Source organism: Aythya marila (assembly GCF_965140915.1).
Source record: "Aythya marila genome assembly, chromosome: 2".
NCBI classification, from domain to species: Eukaryota; Metazoa; Chordata; class Aves; order Anseriformes; family Anatidae; genus Aythya; species Aythya marila.
Genome location: NC_139043.1, coordinates 143164853 through 143181230, shown reverse-complemented (window position 1 = coordinate 143181230; position 16378 = coordinate 143164853). Strand labels below are relative to the sequence as shown.

The window sequence follows — 16378 nt, the reverse complement described above, 5'->3', positions numbered from 1 at the left end:
CTCTTGAATGCAAAAACACACTTCTTTTTTCTTTGTGTGTTCACAGCAGCAGGTAGATGGTGGGATGTCTGAAGCATCTTGAGTAGGGATGAATGAGCCTCTTTGAAAGCAGAAAGTCTCTCCCAGGATTTTCCCAGCTTTTTGAACCTAACTTTTAAGCTTGAAAATTGTCACATTTTGTTTAGGCTCAGACATGAAAAGGGCATACATTTCGAGGGGATGGTTTTTTCTTCTGAGGACTCCAGATTAACACTAAAATCAAGCTTTGTAGATGCTAAAATGCTTTCAGGATATTTTTCAGTACAAGGATGGAGTGTGAGCTCAAGCCTTTTAGAGAGCTCATCATGCCCTTCATGAACTCCAATTTTTGAAGGAAGAGGCAAGGAACAGAAATTACTGCATAAATCATCTGTGCACAGAATCGATCGTGTCCTCATTTGGTTTAACCTAGTAAAGTTGCTGAGAGATCTGCTTTAGTAGGGAAGCTGGAACTGTGCGTGACTCATGAAGAGACTTTTGGCTAATCCAACTATTTGAGGACATTGAATAGCTTAGTGAAACACATTTTGGACAACTACATTTTCAGCCCATTCTGTGTGAACCAACTGTGTTTCACAGAGCAGCTGCGATAACCTCTGACTAATTGGCTTTTCAGAAGGTTACCTGCTGAGAGCATCTGCCATGACATCCATTCTCCCAGAAATGTTTCATCTCAAAATTGCCTGATACAGGCTACAGAGCCCTGCATCGCAAGCAAGGAGTGAGTTTTCTCTTTAGTCAGAATATAGGGGAAAGGATTTGCCCGACCTTGTTGAATGTTCATCATCTGTCTTGAAGCACCGAGCATCCTTTTCAAACCCGGCTGTCCCCCAGCTGAGCTCCTTAGAATCTCAATATAAAACAGAGTGTAGGAATTAAAATACATCAGCATCAAGTGACAGGAGAGACGTCTGCTCTGGCTTTTGAAGGCCACCCGGAAGCCTTCCTTAAGACGAGCTCCAGATTGTGAATCTGTGAGGGAGCCAGGATCCGGCATCCCCACGTGCTCGCGATGGTGTTCACACTGCGCTAGCAGCATCCCACGCTGAGCCCTGCTGGGTCAGGCTGTGTGCGAGCTGCGTGCCAGCTGCCTCCTGGAAGCCCTGGTTTGGACCTGGGGCTGCTCGCGGTGAGCAGCATAGAAATAAAGCCCAGGAGTTTATTGCATGTAAAGTCATTCTCCTCCATGTATCTCACACGGGAATTCAGTGGCATATTTATGGACTGATGTTAAAACTGTACACAGGTAGATTTAGAGCACCTGGTTGTGGGAGTGTGCTGTCCAGAAAAAGAAGTGTTTCCAAAAAAAAAAAGAAACCCTGAGTTCACATTTGCAGAAATCGCATTTCACATGTCAGATGCTGTTTGTTTTAAAAGCTCTGCTCCTGGAGTCTTGTGATGATGCATCTCTGTCCCTGACTGTTTGAACAAAACCATCTTGTTTCGTGGTTGGGGGTGAAAATGAAAAATCTGTCATAATGGTATCCTGAAAAAGAGTAGAGCTGATGGGAAAGCAACATGTATTTTTAATTCCATGCTTTTGCAGCCATTATAATTATTTAGCATGGCATCATTAATGAATTTTAAATGCTTGGGATTAGGATTGCTGCGTTTGAAGCTCTAGATGCTTCTGCTATGCTCATAGATCCACCTTTGTTGTCTGCTCCAAAACTAAAATGTTGGTTTCCTTCTTGGCAAGCAAACTCAGAAATCAAAAGCTAGAAGAGACTTCTTTCCTTTTCCCTCTCGGCATTTTCCTACCATATTGACACTGCAGTTGACAAACAACATTAAATAACCTTCAAGCCTGTGTCAGCTACCAGGTCTCAGTAATGAGGGGAAAATCAGACCAACACATGACTGGTTGGGAATAAAAACAAAATTGTCAGGCTGATCAAAAACCATCCACGTCCCTGCTTTCCCTTTTGGCTGCTGGGTGTTGCGTTCAGCCCATTGATTAATGTGTCACTGCTTAGCATCATTTTAATATGGGCTGCGAGGCAGTGGCACAGCACCCAGGCAGCTTGCTGCTTTCCTGAAGCCTGGAGGCTTGTCCTGCTGTCTGTACAACACAGGGCTGCCCTGCCAGGAGGAGGAGGAGGGAGGAGAGGTGGGCACAGCAGGCTGGAGGGCTCTGCTTTGCCACCTCCTCCATGCTGGCTCCAGCTAGGACAACCATGCACACCCTGGGGTAACCTTTCATCTCTGGCACTGTTGACTCCGCTTATCAGGGACTAGTTGGGTAATAAGGATGTGTGGCAATAGCTGCTTTTACCTAGAGAATAAAAGATGAGAGATTCCTCCCACTCAGCCCAGAACAGAAAGAGGATGATTTCAGGATGAAATGAAACCAAACTCGGTGTCATCTGTCCTGGGGCAAATGACTGCAGTGGGGGTCCGTCCTCTTCTTGGCACAGTTCACCCTCAGCTGCATTTCCCAGCCCATGGTAATCCCCATTCCTCCTCCTGTCACGGTGGTTGACCTGGATCAGCAGCTCCCCAAGTAGTTTTTTTTTTCTTTTTCTTTTTTTTACATTAACTTCCATTAGCCTCATAGAAACAAACACCTCATGCTCACACACCTCAGTGGTTATAATTCAGTGCACAAGAAAGATAAAGGTAAATCTACAAATGGGCTGGCAACCGTTTCCTTTTGCCATTGTATGAAATTCTTCAAAGCTGGTAGTGTCTCTAATTATTGTGTAGCAAGATGCAACAAGTCTGCAGCAATCTGCAGAATACTGGAATGTCTCAAGTGATGCTAGAAGCATGAAGTGAGATACCCGTGACCTTTATAACACAGGAAAAGTACTAGTAGAACTAGCTGAATGCAGTTTTTCACCAATCTGAAAGGAATAGTTGGTATATGGGTGTTGGAAATAGGCATTTTTCACAATAATCCCATGTTTGAAATGTCCTGACCTTAGAAATGTAGTACAAAATTAGTTCCAGTGGAGAAGAAACATAGCAAAAGCAACAGATGCTTGTTTTCTTTATCAGGATTCCTCGATTACGAAAGTAAGACAAATAGTAATACTGCTACGTTGAGCTGAATTAACATGCATTAAAAATGAGTGAAAAAGAGGTCCCTCTTTCGTTTAGAAAGAAATCACAGGTGCTCAGAAATGAAATACATCTCTGGTTCTGAAATGATTGGAGTCCTTCTACAGCAGCTTCTCGAAAATGTCATGTGAGATTAGGTCTGTATGCAGTTGAGTTGGTAAGCATACAAACCCCATGCAAAAAGCAGTCATCGTTCCAAGAGCTTGCAGTCTAAGGCAATGTTTTCAAAGATGACTACTCATTTGTGAAGCCTTTTTAAAAGATCTTACTTTCCAAAAGTGCTGGGTGCATGATCCTTAGTCAACCAGGATCCTTAGAGGAGTCTCTATCACTAAACATGATAGGTTACAAGAGGGAGTAAGTGCTTCTGAATTCCTGGCCTCAAAAGACAAAGTGAGAAGAGAAGAGGGGTGCTAAATCACTACTAAGTCTTTGCTTTAGTATAAGCTCAGAGCTTAACAGAATTACTGCTTTTCTTTTGGTCAGTGTCACTGGTTGTATCCAGACTGGCCCTGTTTGGTGTCCCACATGGCTTGAGGTGGTTGCTGTCACGTGGCAGTGTGGACGGATCAGTCCCTGATTCTTCTTGCTCATGGGTTTCTCACAGGCCAGCTGGCCCACTTCAAACCAAAGCACGAGTACAGACCCATGGTTTAGACAAAGTGGATGATGGAAATTCCAGCATGGGCGTAATCTTGAAGCCTGATCTGATAGAGTTAGCCAGTTCACCCATTTTGTTGTAGTCCTGTAACTGTAGATAGGCAAGGTATTTTCATTTGCTTGGGAGAGCTTTTCAAATTTCCCCTTTCTTGCAGCAGGTGTGCTATTTAACTAAAAAAAAACAAAATGAGACAAAAAAAGTCTCATTTCTCCTTTATGAGACAAGTACATCTCTGCCAATGCTACACAGAAGTGAGATAGCCTCAAGGTCACCTAGAATCCAGCATTTTTTGAGGTTAGGTACCAATTTCCCTCTCTCCCCATTTAAAACGTCCCCCCAGATTTCTCCTTTATCTTCACACCTGCTTAATATCACCACTGTGTCCTTTTCTGTCCTGGGGGATGCAGTCAGTTATCTGTCTAGACCAAAGGTCCCTGGATTGAAACCTTCCTGACAGTTCTTTCGTGGAATAAAACAGTTGCTGGGTCCCAAATGTGCATCTTTCTTGGGCCACTTTTGACACGGTCGTATTATGGAGTCGATGACAGTAGATGCAAGTGGGATCATCACCCTAGAGAACCTGGAGAATAAAAACAGTGCAGCTGTGAAAACAAAAATGAAAACTACCACGATAATCGGGTGAACGTGCCCATGTAAGAAAGGAAATAGCTAAGGAGACTGGGTTTTATTGTTCCTCTATTTAATAGGTCATATTTAAACTGAGGAATGAAGTGCTTATGGCAGGGTCTGGTTTTGTTGCTGTTGTTGTTTTATATCTCACTCAGTATTCTTCCAGAACCTGCTGGTTTAGCATCCCACCCTTTCCTCGCTCGATCAGACCTCCATTTCCATAGCTGCAAGGGTTTGGGGGTGGAAAAGCCAAATACGGGCAAACTTTACAGGCTGGCAGAGCCCGTGAGTCCGCACCCCATAGAGAAGAGCCCTCCGGGCATGATTTTGAAGGGGTGAAGAGTAGAAGGCTACTGCCAGCCTGAGTTTCAGCTGACATGAATACTGCCTTGGCAGCATCGGCATCCCATTAGCATCTCAAATTGGAATCTGGCCCCAAAAAAAAACAAAGATCCATCTCGCTCCATACATATGGACATGTACGTTCGTGCATGAGGAAGGACATCAGCTGGAGAGGGTGCAAAGCACACCCCAATGAGGGCTGTCCCAGCACTGCCCTCGGGGTTTCCAAAGTGCAATAGCAATCTGCAACATGTATTAAACACAATCTGTAAAACTGGGGGTGCTGAGGGCTCTGTGAGAAACAAAGCTGTGTCCACAGCAGGCCTGTTGAAGTAGCACAGGCGCTTGTCTCTGCATGGCTCCCTGGCTCCAGAGACCAGTGTAGGCCTGTGAGCAATTTGTGTGCCTTTTGGTGGCTAACTACTGAATAAATGAATGCGTTTCAGTGGGAGCTGTCCTGTAGAGGCACTTCTTTCATGTTTGCAAAGGCACAACAGGGAACACAAATCCCCATCCAAAATTTTATGATCATACAATAACTTAGGTTGGGAGGGACCTCTGGAGATCCTTCAATTCAACCCTGCTCAATACGGGGCCGAGGTAGGTTGCTCAGGGCCTTCTCGGGTTGAGTGGTGAATATCTTCTGTAGGTGGAGGTTGCGCAACCTCATCAGGGAACTTATTCCAAAATTTGGCTACCCTCACTGGGCAGAATTTTTCCTTGTATCTACCTGGAATATCTCCTGGTGCATTACCTGTCCTCTTCTTGCCATGCATCCCAAAGAAGACTTTGGGTGGATGAGAGGAAAAATTTCAAGAAAGCCTAGCCAAGTCACAGGCTCTCTGGGACTCCAGCTAAAGGAAGAGTGAGCAGTGCTATAAGATGAAGCAATAAAATTCAAGTAGCATTTATCAAATCAGACAAATGATTGCTGCTCTGTGCTTTATATTTATCTAGGAATTGATTAAGCACTGAAGTTTTTGGTTGATGAGTAAAACTGATTAAAGAAACTGCCAGGGTCACAATATATGTTCTAGGAGTAGTTTGTCTTTACTTTATAAATGCATTTGCTCAGCACAAACTTGACTTTTTATTTTAGTTGAAATATATGGTACTTCCTTTGCTCTGTTCTGTACTCACTGTCTGTTTTTGGTTTTCTGTTTTGTTTCTTGCAGCCCCAGCAGAGAGCTCTCCGTAAACATTTCCAGCCTCTAAAGCTGCTGTCCTGCCACTTGATATGAAAGTGAACTTTCCTTTGTGAAAAAAAAAAAAAACATAATAAATGGCACTGCCAAGAGGTGACCATGGAGGACTGAAGGCAAACCTGAAGTAAACGCAGCCCACTCAAGATGATGCATTCTGGGAAGACCTGGTTTGCTGCAGAGTAAAGATGTGGTGCATAATATCCAGTGCTAATTTGTTCAAAATGGTCATTGACAGACCTTTAGCTGGAAAATTTCTTCCAGTTTTCATCACTGTGCATAACTTTGAGTTCCCTGTAGGGGACTGTCTATGCCCTTCACTAGAAGTCCTGTTTTAGCATGGCAACTACTGGATTCTTTTATTATGTATGCAGATGGCATGATGTTTTAGGAAAAACTTACAGCAATTCTCCAATCTCAGTGGATATGTTCACAATATTACACCCCTGATAGGAATGTAAACGTCTTGTATATGTTAGTTTTGCAGTCTAATGGTATTCTGTTAAACGATATCAGCACTTCATACGTGCTTTCCACACAGAAATAGCACAGCCCATATATATATAAAGGTCTTTTTAAAAAAATACTGAGGATATGTTTCAGTCTTTGTACTGAGACTGCATCCAAACTGAAGTCCACTACTAGCATACCTTCACTGATTCACAGTAGATTGTGTAGATAGATTTGCACGTGGCAGAGGTGTGACATTTTATTGAGACTTACAGAATGGCTGTCACAGAGGTAGCCAAGAACAGGGTAAGGTTGAACGAGCTGTAGGACACTGTGTCTGCTCTCCCTTCCATCCACCAGATGTCAAAGGTTCTCATTTTCTAGCTTGCCAATGAGTTTTCTTACTCAGTGAGGGAGAGGAGAGGGAGAGCACCTTTCTCAGAGATGTGTTTGACCCTGAGTTTGGTCTACAATAAAAACAGAACAAACTGGAAGAATTCAGGTTCTTTATGCTGGCGACCATTTACGTTTTGGGAAGGACTGGGGAGTCACAGTCCAAACCAAACTCTCTGAAAAAGGTAAAGTGTAAGACTATACTTCTAAGGAGCAAGACACTCCCTCTGGAGAGGGCAGACTTCTTTGTTAACTTTTTCCACTTTCTATCCAAAACAGTACTTTGGTAGGAAATAGGAATAAGCAAACGGTTCTTATAAGCCTTTCAATATACTGTAGCAGGCTCAAGACTGTTGCATTCAATCTGAGCGTTGTTTTGTGTTCAGTCTCTGAATGGCTGGTCTCATCACTGGCTGTATCACAGCTGGCTGTGGTACTGTTTTTTCCATGGGGACTTAGTGGAATTAACGTCTGTCCCTAACATCAGGACCTTCCTGACATATTATTTATAATGAACTGATGTCATCAGTGTATGGAGGAGGCTTACCTATTTGTTCCTTCTTTCTTTAAAATCAAAGGTAGCTTTTTGTGTATTTAAAGACCATCATTCTCTCCAGCCTGATAGACAGGTACTGTAGAGTTGCCATTAGTGTGTATGCCAAACCGTGGGTGAGATGCCATAGGGGTGTGAGGATGCAGTGATCGAGAGAAGGAGCAACTATATCAAGGCCAAGGGACGTTTTAGAAGTAGGTTCCTGTGTTATAATATTTAGCTATTGTACAGTTCATTGCTAGAGAATGCAAGGTCAACCACTGAGGGTGCCTGTACAACCAACAAATAAATGTATTTAGGGTGTAATTTTTTTCAGATGGGCGGGGGTTTGGTTACGCCTCTCCACCCATCTCAGATTCAGCATGCTGAATGCTTCTTTACTGTTCAATCCAGAAGGAAAATATTTTTATTGACGGCCAAGATTTTCAGAAGCTGCTAGTGGTTTCTAATGGTTTGGGTCTTTCCATGGCTTTTCAATGGAGCTCCCAAAGTTATAAAGCAGCGAGCTTTATATTTTCTTTCTGAAAATCCTGGCGCCTAATTTTAAATTAATTGGTGTACAAGTTCTCCTTAAGACATAAGGATCTTTGCCAACAGCAGCATTTGCACTTTTTAGAGCTTCTCATAGCGTAGCAGGTTGGAATCTGATCCTTGTTAAGAGAAGTGGCTGTGAGCCCTGCAGAATTCCATTGTAAGCTTCAGTAAATTTTACGGCTCTTTCTGCTACAGATTTTAAAAATGCACTCTGGCAACTGACATCAATTTCATGTCGGTACAGCAATTAAAAAAGAAACAACTTGGATATAAATTACTTTTAAAAGGAGAATGCTATGTTTCTGCAGTAGGGATTCTCTTATTATATTACATCTAATGAAACAAATCTGTAATAATTTGAATGATAAAAGGAGTGTTTATCTTTAAAAAAAAGAAGAGTGTTATCTTAAAAGGGCGTATGAGACAAAGTTGAGTTAGGCAAAGAGCCACTAGAAGCATTTTTTGTATCAATGTTAGTTTTGAACATCTTCCAGTATATGGGCATGAATTTAGATGTGTGCACTTCTCCTGTTAAAACAGTTTGTTTTAAAAGCTTCCCAGGATTTTAGCTACGGTGATCTAGAAACGCAGTGTTATAGGCCCTGAGAAATGTGAAAACAAAGTCCAGACCCTTTGTGTAGCCAAACTCAGTGAGAACTCTGCTGTAGGTGCCCATCAGACAAAGCTCGTTGGACGGTGGTGTAGGTCTCCATCCTACAGACAGCCTGTGCATGTGGATAACTCCAAACGTGAGCAAGAATAGTTCCCCCGAGCCCCGCAACACTCCTCACGTGTCTAACTGTCTGAAGGAGCCATAAGGAAATAACTGTACTTTTTGGCTTGTATTTAACTATTCATCATGTTTGGATTTTTTTTTTTTTTAATCGCTGTTATTCTCCCAAAGTAGGCCATGCTTCCTCAGGGATATTTATGAAATTGTTCTGCATCTACTGAACAACTATCTGGATCCCAGCGTATTCTTCTGAAAAGTTTTTAATATAAATAAACATGTGGGAGAAATTTTTTGTTATTATGAATGGGGGCAGGTACTGTGTTCTCGGAAAGGCTATTGAGTGCAGACAATCAAGTCTATTGCATTTTTTATGCTGAACACCTTATTAATAGCAGACACATCCGCTTTTGCCTGGGTCGCAAGAACGGTTCTGTGGAAAGAATGCTTTATCTCTAGTCAATAAATCATTTATGTCGAGAGTGCCAAAGACCAAGTCAACATGAAAGGGAGCGAATAAGTTATTCCGGCAAAGGAAGTGAATTTAAATACGCTCAGAGCCATTAGTTCTGTGCAAAAGAGCTGGAGACTAATGCTATTTTAATAAAACAGCAATTATCAGCCCTGTGGAGATAGATATATTCGCAAAGGCCAGTGCTCCCGTTACGCTGATCGCTGGTTATTAGCTCTGAAACACGGGTGGCTCCCCGCAGCCCTGTGGTCAGGGCACTGCTCCTGGCGGCAGACCTGCAGCCTTGCTGCCCCTGGGTGCCCGTCCCAGCCACATCTTCCCTGCTGTCTTTGTGCAGGGAAGGATGATGCAGCATCAGCCCCAACAAGAAACTTAGGCAGAGACTCAACCATCCTCAGTGCTTCAAATTTTGTGAAGGCCAACACCTGAAATGAGAGGAATTGCTCACCCGAAAAAAAAACGTGCTGCAGCTCAAAACATCCTTTGCGCTGTTTCATTCCTGGTTTGTTTGTTTTTTACATCTGCATGGCTTTCTCTGCCTGAATACCCCGTTGTTTATTCTGTTAAGGAGCTTCAGGAGGGAAGGCTGCAACAGCTCTGCGAGCTCTTTGGCTTTGCCAACCCGTCTGCATCACCGTGCCCTGGCGGTGGGTTCGTGCCTGTCTGCCCACTTCTGTTACTCGACAGCCAGACCGAAAGCAGCTGCAGTGTCGTTGAGGAAATCAAACCATTAAAAATGACAAAATTCTTTTTTTTGTTTTGTTTTGTTTGAATTTTCAAAAGACCTCAGGGCAGGCCCCCAGCAGACCTGCATTGGCACTGCTCCATCGCAGTCCCCGGAGATCTGTTGATTAATGCCAGCTGTGGAGCCCGTCCGGGGGTGATTTTTTTTTGCTATAACTAAAACTGACCTCCCTCCACCCTTCATGAAGCCACAAGATCTCAATTATTCAAAATTGTTTCAGGCAAGCAAAGTAAAAACCTGCATTTTTCACCCCAGTCCCCTTTTAACAAATAACATCTCCACAATCCGAATCTCCTTGAAAGGCCCTGCTACAAGACTGTGGCGTGATTGACCCTGGTATAAATAGACTGGTCAATAAGATTTTAATTTAAAAAGAAAAGGCCCTCTGTTATAATTAAAATGGATGGTTGGGGGGGAAGTATTACCAGCATTACCTGCAATGTCCTATAGTAAAATTCAGGAAAGCACTCTGCAGTGCAAAAAAAAGCCACCGACGTAATGTATGGGTGATTAGGCAGGCTCATGAGTATAAATCAGCAAGTAAGCAAGTAAATGTTTGATGAGGAAAGCCAAAAATGTATGGGAAGTCAGTGGCCAGTAGGTTAGGGCTAGCAAGACCAAACACTTCACATGCATCCTAATAAATACAGTCGTGGCAAAGCAGAGTCTGATGTGAGATACGGTGCGGTGATTACTCACAGAACATGCAAAAACCAACAAATATTCTTGTTTTGTATTTGAGAGTGGTAGAATGAGGGAGTCAGATTGCACATTAAAATGTAATTCCTCCTACTCCGTCAGTAATTATGGGTAATATTAAGCAGCGACTATCCAAACATATTCTTAAATTTGCAGAACCAGATAACTGAATCCAAAAGTGTAGGAAAACTTGCCTAGGATTTATCAGAGCTCAAAAGCACAAAAGAAGCTTTAAATAACAAACACACACAAAACAATAACTGAAAAGAATGAGTGACCTGACCCAGAAAACTATCGGCTCATTAGCCTCCTATTTTCCTATTTTCCTTTGGGAAAATCATGGAAAGGTTGATGTGACACAAATCATTGCAGCAATTAAAAATTGATAAACCCCTCCGAATGATTATGTATAGAAATGCATTGTGTCAAGTAAACTTCCTATCATTTTCTCGTGATATCAAAGGCTTGTTGATAAAAGAAACTCTGCTGATGCATAATACTTAGCCTCCTATCGATCATTTGATTCTGATAAAGAACAAAATAGCACTATGCAAAATCAGTATAGCCCATAGTAAGTGGATTAAAGCCGATTACATGCTAGATCACAAAAAAAATGGCTGTAAATATGAAATTAACATCAGCGAGACTATTTCTAATGAGCTCCTCCCAAGGTATGTTCTATTTTCAATATTCCTCCCAGGGAAATAGAAAGTTACTGGTGGCAACACCAAGAGATCACCAAAGAGGTGCATGGTACGAGACGATGATGAACCCGGAGTACTGCAAATGCAGAAATCCAGGAGAGGAGAAGGAGAGTCACACCTGGGGGCATCTGGAGAAGGGTAGCTGTGAAGGTCTGACAAACAATCCATTCAATATCAACCCCACAGATGTGCTTGCTAGCTGGGAAAATGTAATCTCAAAGGAAGAGAGTCAGTAGGACTTGGAGGAGATTTAGGATCTGGCAACGGGGACACTGTAATGGAGCCAGTTTGTGCCCATCTTCCAAAAAGGATATTGACAACTTGGAAAGATTATTTTCTAAAGCTCCCAGTGTCATTCAAGGGCAGGAAAACAGGTCTTATTATAGTGCCAGACTAATGAAGCTCAAGCTATTAATTTATCAGAGACAATTTGAAGAGGTGACTTGATCTGTCTGCAATCACAATCTGCTACCTGCGTGGGGAAGCGCTGTCTGAAGGCAGGTAGCTCTTTTATTTGGAGGAAAAGGGAGTGATGTGCTCTACCGGTTGGGAAAAGATCAGGCTAGAAATTAAGTGCAAACGCTCGACAGGGAGGATAATTACCCATGGAGACAACTTACTTAGTTACCTGGCACGTTCTCCATCACATAAAGTCGTTAAATATATGCAGAGTATTTTTCTAAGTCAATAAGCTCTACCTCAAACAGGAATTTAGGCTCAGTTCAGCAGTCACTGGATGAGGTTATTAGGTGTGTGTTATACAAGAGATCAGGCTAGATCATCAGATGCAAACTTCTGAATTAAAATATCTCAAAGTTTCCGATATTACATGAAGGCAGGCCCACCTATATTCATTTTTTTCACACAAAATTGACTTGAACAAAGAGCCCTGAACTAAACTGAACTTGTCAGCATTTGGTAGGAGCTGCACTAGATCTCCTCACAGTTGCAAGGTTGTTCTGCCTGTAATTAAGGGAAGAGAACTGGACAAGAAAGGACAACAAAAACCCTTGAGCACACAGAATAACCCTGATGTCTCTCATTAATAGCAGCCTGGGACAAAATCACGCACTCAAGTGATCGGTGTGAGCACGGAAGGAGAGCCGTGGCCTTGCCTCTTAACCAAGGAGGCGGCATCGTGGTGGCAAGAAGCAGCTTCTCCTGTGTTCAGCGACAAGTAGAGAAGCCAAAGTGCTGGTTGAGAATTACATTGTACTGCTTTGCAGCTGAACAAGGTGCGTGAGTTCCTTGCTTCAAAGCCAGCAAACTGTGCCTGCTCTCCTGACGGGCCCCGCTGGAGCTGGCTAATGAAGGAAGTGAAACGACTTCAGTGGGACGACCCCGAGTAACAAGAGCTGGTTGCAGTTGGCTGTTATGAATATTGCACCTTGGAAATAAGCAAAGAGAGTGCTCAGGTCTCACAGAGCCGGTAGGTACGAGGCAAGCGTGAAGCCAAGAGCCACCTTCCAGAGCTGTGCTGTGGCAAATGGCACGAAATGGGATGCATGTTTTAAAGAGTAAACAATTCGCGCAGGCAAGAGAAACCATAAAAGCAATACTTACTGCAAATTGGTATTGAATCAATATCACGAAGTGGAGACGAGAAGGGAGCTGGCTACAGACAGAGCTAAGAAGATAAAGATCTTCGGGGATTCTCACTCTAATCCAGTGTGAAATCCTAAGAAAATGAGTTTGGGCTAGATTTATTGTGTAAAGAACACCGGTACATCCTGGCTGCCCGTCAAATGAGCTCCGTGGAGCCACCGGTTATGTGCACGGTGGCACAAATGTCCCCTTGCAGCGGGGACGGACAGACAGCCCCCGGAGGCACGGCCGAGGTCAGGCTGGGCAGGGAAGGAAGCTGATCCTGCAGACGGCTGCACCATGTCCGCTTCTCCCCCAAAAGTGGGATTTGGGGCATTATTATAACACGTCCAGGCTTAGGCAGAATGAAATGAAAAGCTCCTTTCTGATTTGAATTCCAAATCTATCTAAATACCTTTGCTGAAAAGAAAAAAAAAATCCTCTGTAGCTGTTGTTACATCTCTAATCACATTACTTCTATTAAGCACTTGCCTTGAATTCATCTATTTGATATCATGTCACCAAATTAAATAGCGATATACATTTGTGTTTTTTTTTTTAAAGCAGGGAGATCAATATTGCAGCAAAACCGCATGTAAGCAATAAAAAGCTGCGCAGAGGAAAAAAAAATCTGCCCATCAGATGCTGAGGGGACTTGTTTGTTTTGTTTTGTCTATAGAGAGCTCGGTTTTACATCCAGACAGAGGTTTTCCCTACTGCGGCAGGCTCTGGCCTCAAGACTAGTCCAAACAGATGCTTGGATCCCTCTTACTGCTTCATCCACATTCCTCATGTGCAGGGGGCTCCTTCTCTGCCTGGCTCCTGGGAGAGGCAGGAAAGAGATCGAGTGGCCTCCAACACGGTGGAGAATCCACGGAGGGATATGAGCTTCCAGACTATGCAAAGCATCTCAGCCTGAGACAGATCTCATCCTTCTCCCCGCTAAGCTCAGCTCCATGGATGGAGGAGAGGAACCCAAAGACCTCCACCAGGCTGTCCTGGGGCCGTGGCAGGAGATAGACAGACAGACAGACAGATCTCCTTGCAGGGTCAGCATCCTCGGGGCCAGGGAAGCTCAATGCCTTCAGAGGTCACTGCAGACTTCTGGGCTTCCCCTACAATAATGGTCAACTGCATGGGGCAGGAACCTGACAATGTGAATGACCAGCATTTACATAATGGAATGACAATGGCTGGGGTCACGAGGGACTTTTAAAGATCATCAGATCATCTAGCCCCCACAACTCTGCCATGGGCAGGGGCATCTTTCACTGGGTCAGGTTGCTCAAAGCCACCTGGCAGGGTTGGGATGCGCTTGGCTTTGTCCTTGGTTTCTTGTAGGGATTGAGATATACAGACATGCCTCACAGTTATTCCTTTTCCACATCTAAGCATGGGTAAGATGAGGGTGATAGCTGCCTGACCCTACGATCAGTCTCACACCATGTCAACCAGAAAAGTGGCCTCCAGCTTTGGGATCCTCCATCCTGGGGAGCTGAATTTGAGGTTGGCTGAACCTGTCCTTGAGGAGGGCAGGTAATTTACGGGTGGAACTGAAGCCACATCTGTGTTGTCTCCAAAGGCTGCCCCAAATCCATGGCCCGCATGCAGCTGGGGATGGACACGAGCTGCAGGAACCGAGGGGGAGGCTGGGATCGAGTTCTTGGGGTTGAGTTACTGGGAAATCCGGGGTGAGCCAGGAGAGCTGCTGAGGAGCCTGGTGTAGGAAGGGATGAGTGCGGTGCCCTGGCCATGCTGTGTCTGGGCCAGCTGCCCTTGGGTTCAGTTTTGAGTTACGCTCACCAGGGAGATGCTCTGAGGCTGTAACCTCCTTTTGATGTTAACTTGGTTGAAAATCTAGGAGAATGCCAGCACTCGAGTGATTAAAACACGACGCACTGTTACTCCCTGTCCACCTACAAGGGAGCATTTTAAAGACAGAGCCAAACGAGGTGGTAACACAGAAGCGTGCCTTTTTGTTTGAGGTGCACTGCGCTTCCCCAGGCATCCAGGTGTTCATCTGTATAGCAGTGCTTCTTTTCCCAAACCAGAAATTATCATGCAATCTAATTTTTAGTACAGAAAGCGGCCATCACTGTTAATTCCACCCTATGGTTTTTATATTTGCAATTAAATTCCTTCTGTTTTCGAAAATCAACAGAAAATACAACCCGGGTGGGAGGGAGGAATTCTTATAAATGATGAAATTAAAATCAATATCAAGTTTTTGGTATCTTTGGGCATGATCTCTGGAAGCTTTGGATATCTGCTTTATCATTTTGTATATTTGACAATTTTGTACTCTGCATTGTTTGACTTCATTTGTGCATGGCGATGTATTAAAACATGGAATTTTTATTATACAGTAAAAGCATTTTGTTTGATTTAAACGAGTTCAGGGCTTGCTCCATTGCATGAAGAGAAGAAAAAAAATCGATGGGGAACAGAGGCCCACTGATGACAGTTCTCGGCAGGAGGGGACCTGTGCCCTGGCGCAGCCCTTTCCATCGAATTTTCTCCCCCTTTCCCTTTGAGGAGGGGGGGTGAGAGAGTGGTTGGGTGGAGCTCAGCCACGTAGCAGGGTAAACCCACCACCAAGACATCTCCTATGGGGACCAAACACTATAGAGGCAGGTACTAGGTTTGCTGGTACATGTCCTTTCATCTCCATCCCACCCCCATTTATTCTCTGTTTGGCTCAGCACTTGCAGCACAACAGCAATTTGCAAGTCAGTGGCTGAGGTAGCTTTCAGAGATGCTAACGCTGAAATTCCAGCACAATTCTGTGTTCTTCCATATATGTGGTGTTTGGTTTTTAGTTTTTTTTCTTTTCAGCCATGATTATGAATATTCTCTTCTTGCGACGCAGAGACTGATGACATGTTTTGGTCAAACAGAAAATAGTGGGCTTAATACAAAATAATAGAGTGAAATTATGTAGTGTGCAATGCAACCGACAAAGTCAGGATAAATTGTCATCTGAAAAAAAAACATATTTTTTTCCTGTAACATTTTGTGATCATGCAGCCATTTACTAAATTCTGTTTACATCTTTAAAAAGCTTTCTACTCCATAAACTTTGTTAGTGAGAAGTGTATGTGAGCAGAGAAAGCTCCATTTTAGAACAAATCTGTGCACGTCACATCTTGGGCTGAAGGAAATCAGAAGCACCATAATGGTGCAGGAAGCAGTTTCCATGTCGCATGTTCTTTTCACCATAGCAGTCTCCACAGGGGTTATGGCAGCACCATATGACTATGTTCTGAGTGCTGCATATGAAAATGATTTCCATTATAAACAATGGCACCTAAATCAGATCTGCCGTAGGATGAAACAGCAGCTACTGTGACAGTGAAACTCCTCCCTGGACATAGAGAAAGCTCCTGGTGCTTTGGCGCAAGGACAGTTTGGGGCCACGTGTGCTCTGCGGGTTTTGCTTTCTCACCAATGGGCAGTTTCCCAGTTCATAGCTCGTTATTCCTAAATCATCGCTGGAGCAGCTGGTTGTGCAGCTTGGTTATTCTGTGCATTTCCTTTCCATGATGGATGGTCCTCGGAGTGACTTGCACGGTTCTGG

General features: G+C 43.7%; 1 protein-coding gene across 1 annotated transcript in view; it reads left to right on the top strand.

Annotated features, from left to right (window-relative positions):
* Window positions 1-15152, top strand: part of SAMD12 (sterile alpha motif domain containing 12) — a 174452-nt gene extending 159300 nt beyond the window's left edge. Inside the window, 1 exon segment of the mRNA XM_082755026.1 lies at window positions 5911-15152. Within this exon segment, the coding sequence (XP_082611152.1) occupies window positions 5911-5933 (23 nt within the window). The 3' untranslated portion in view covers window positions 5934-15152.
* Window positions 15153-16378: the final 1226 nt, after the last annotated feature.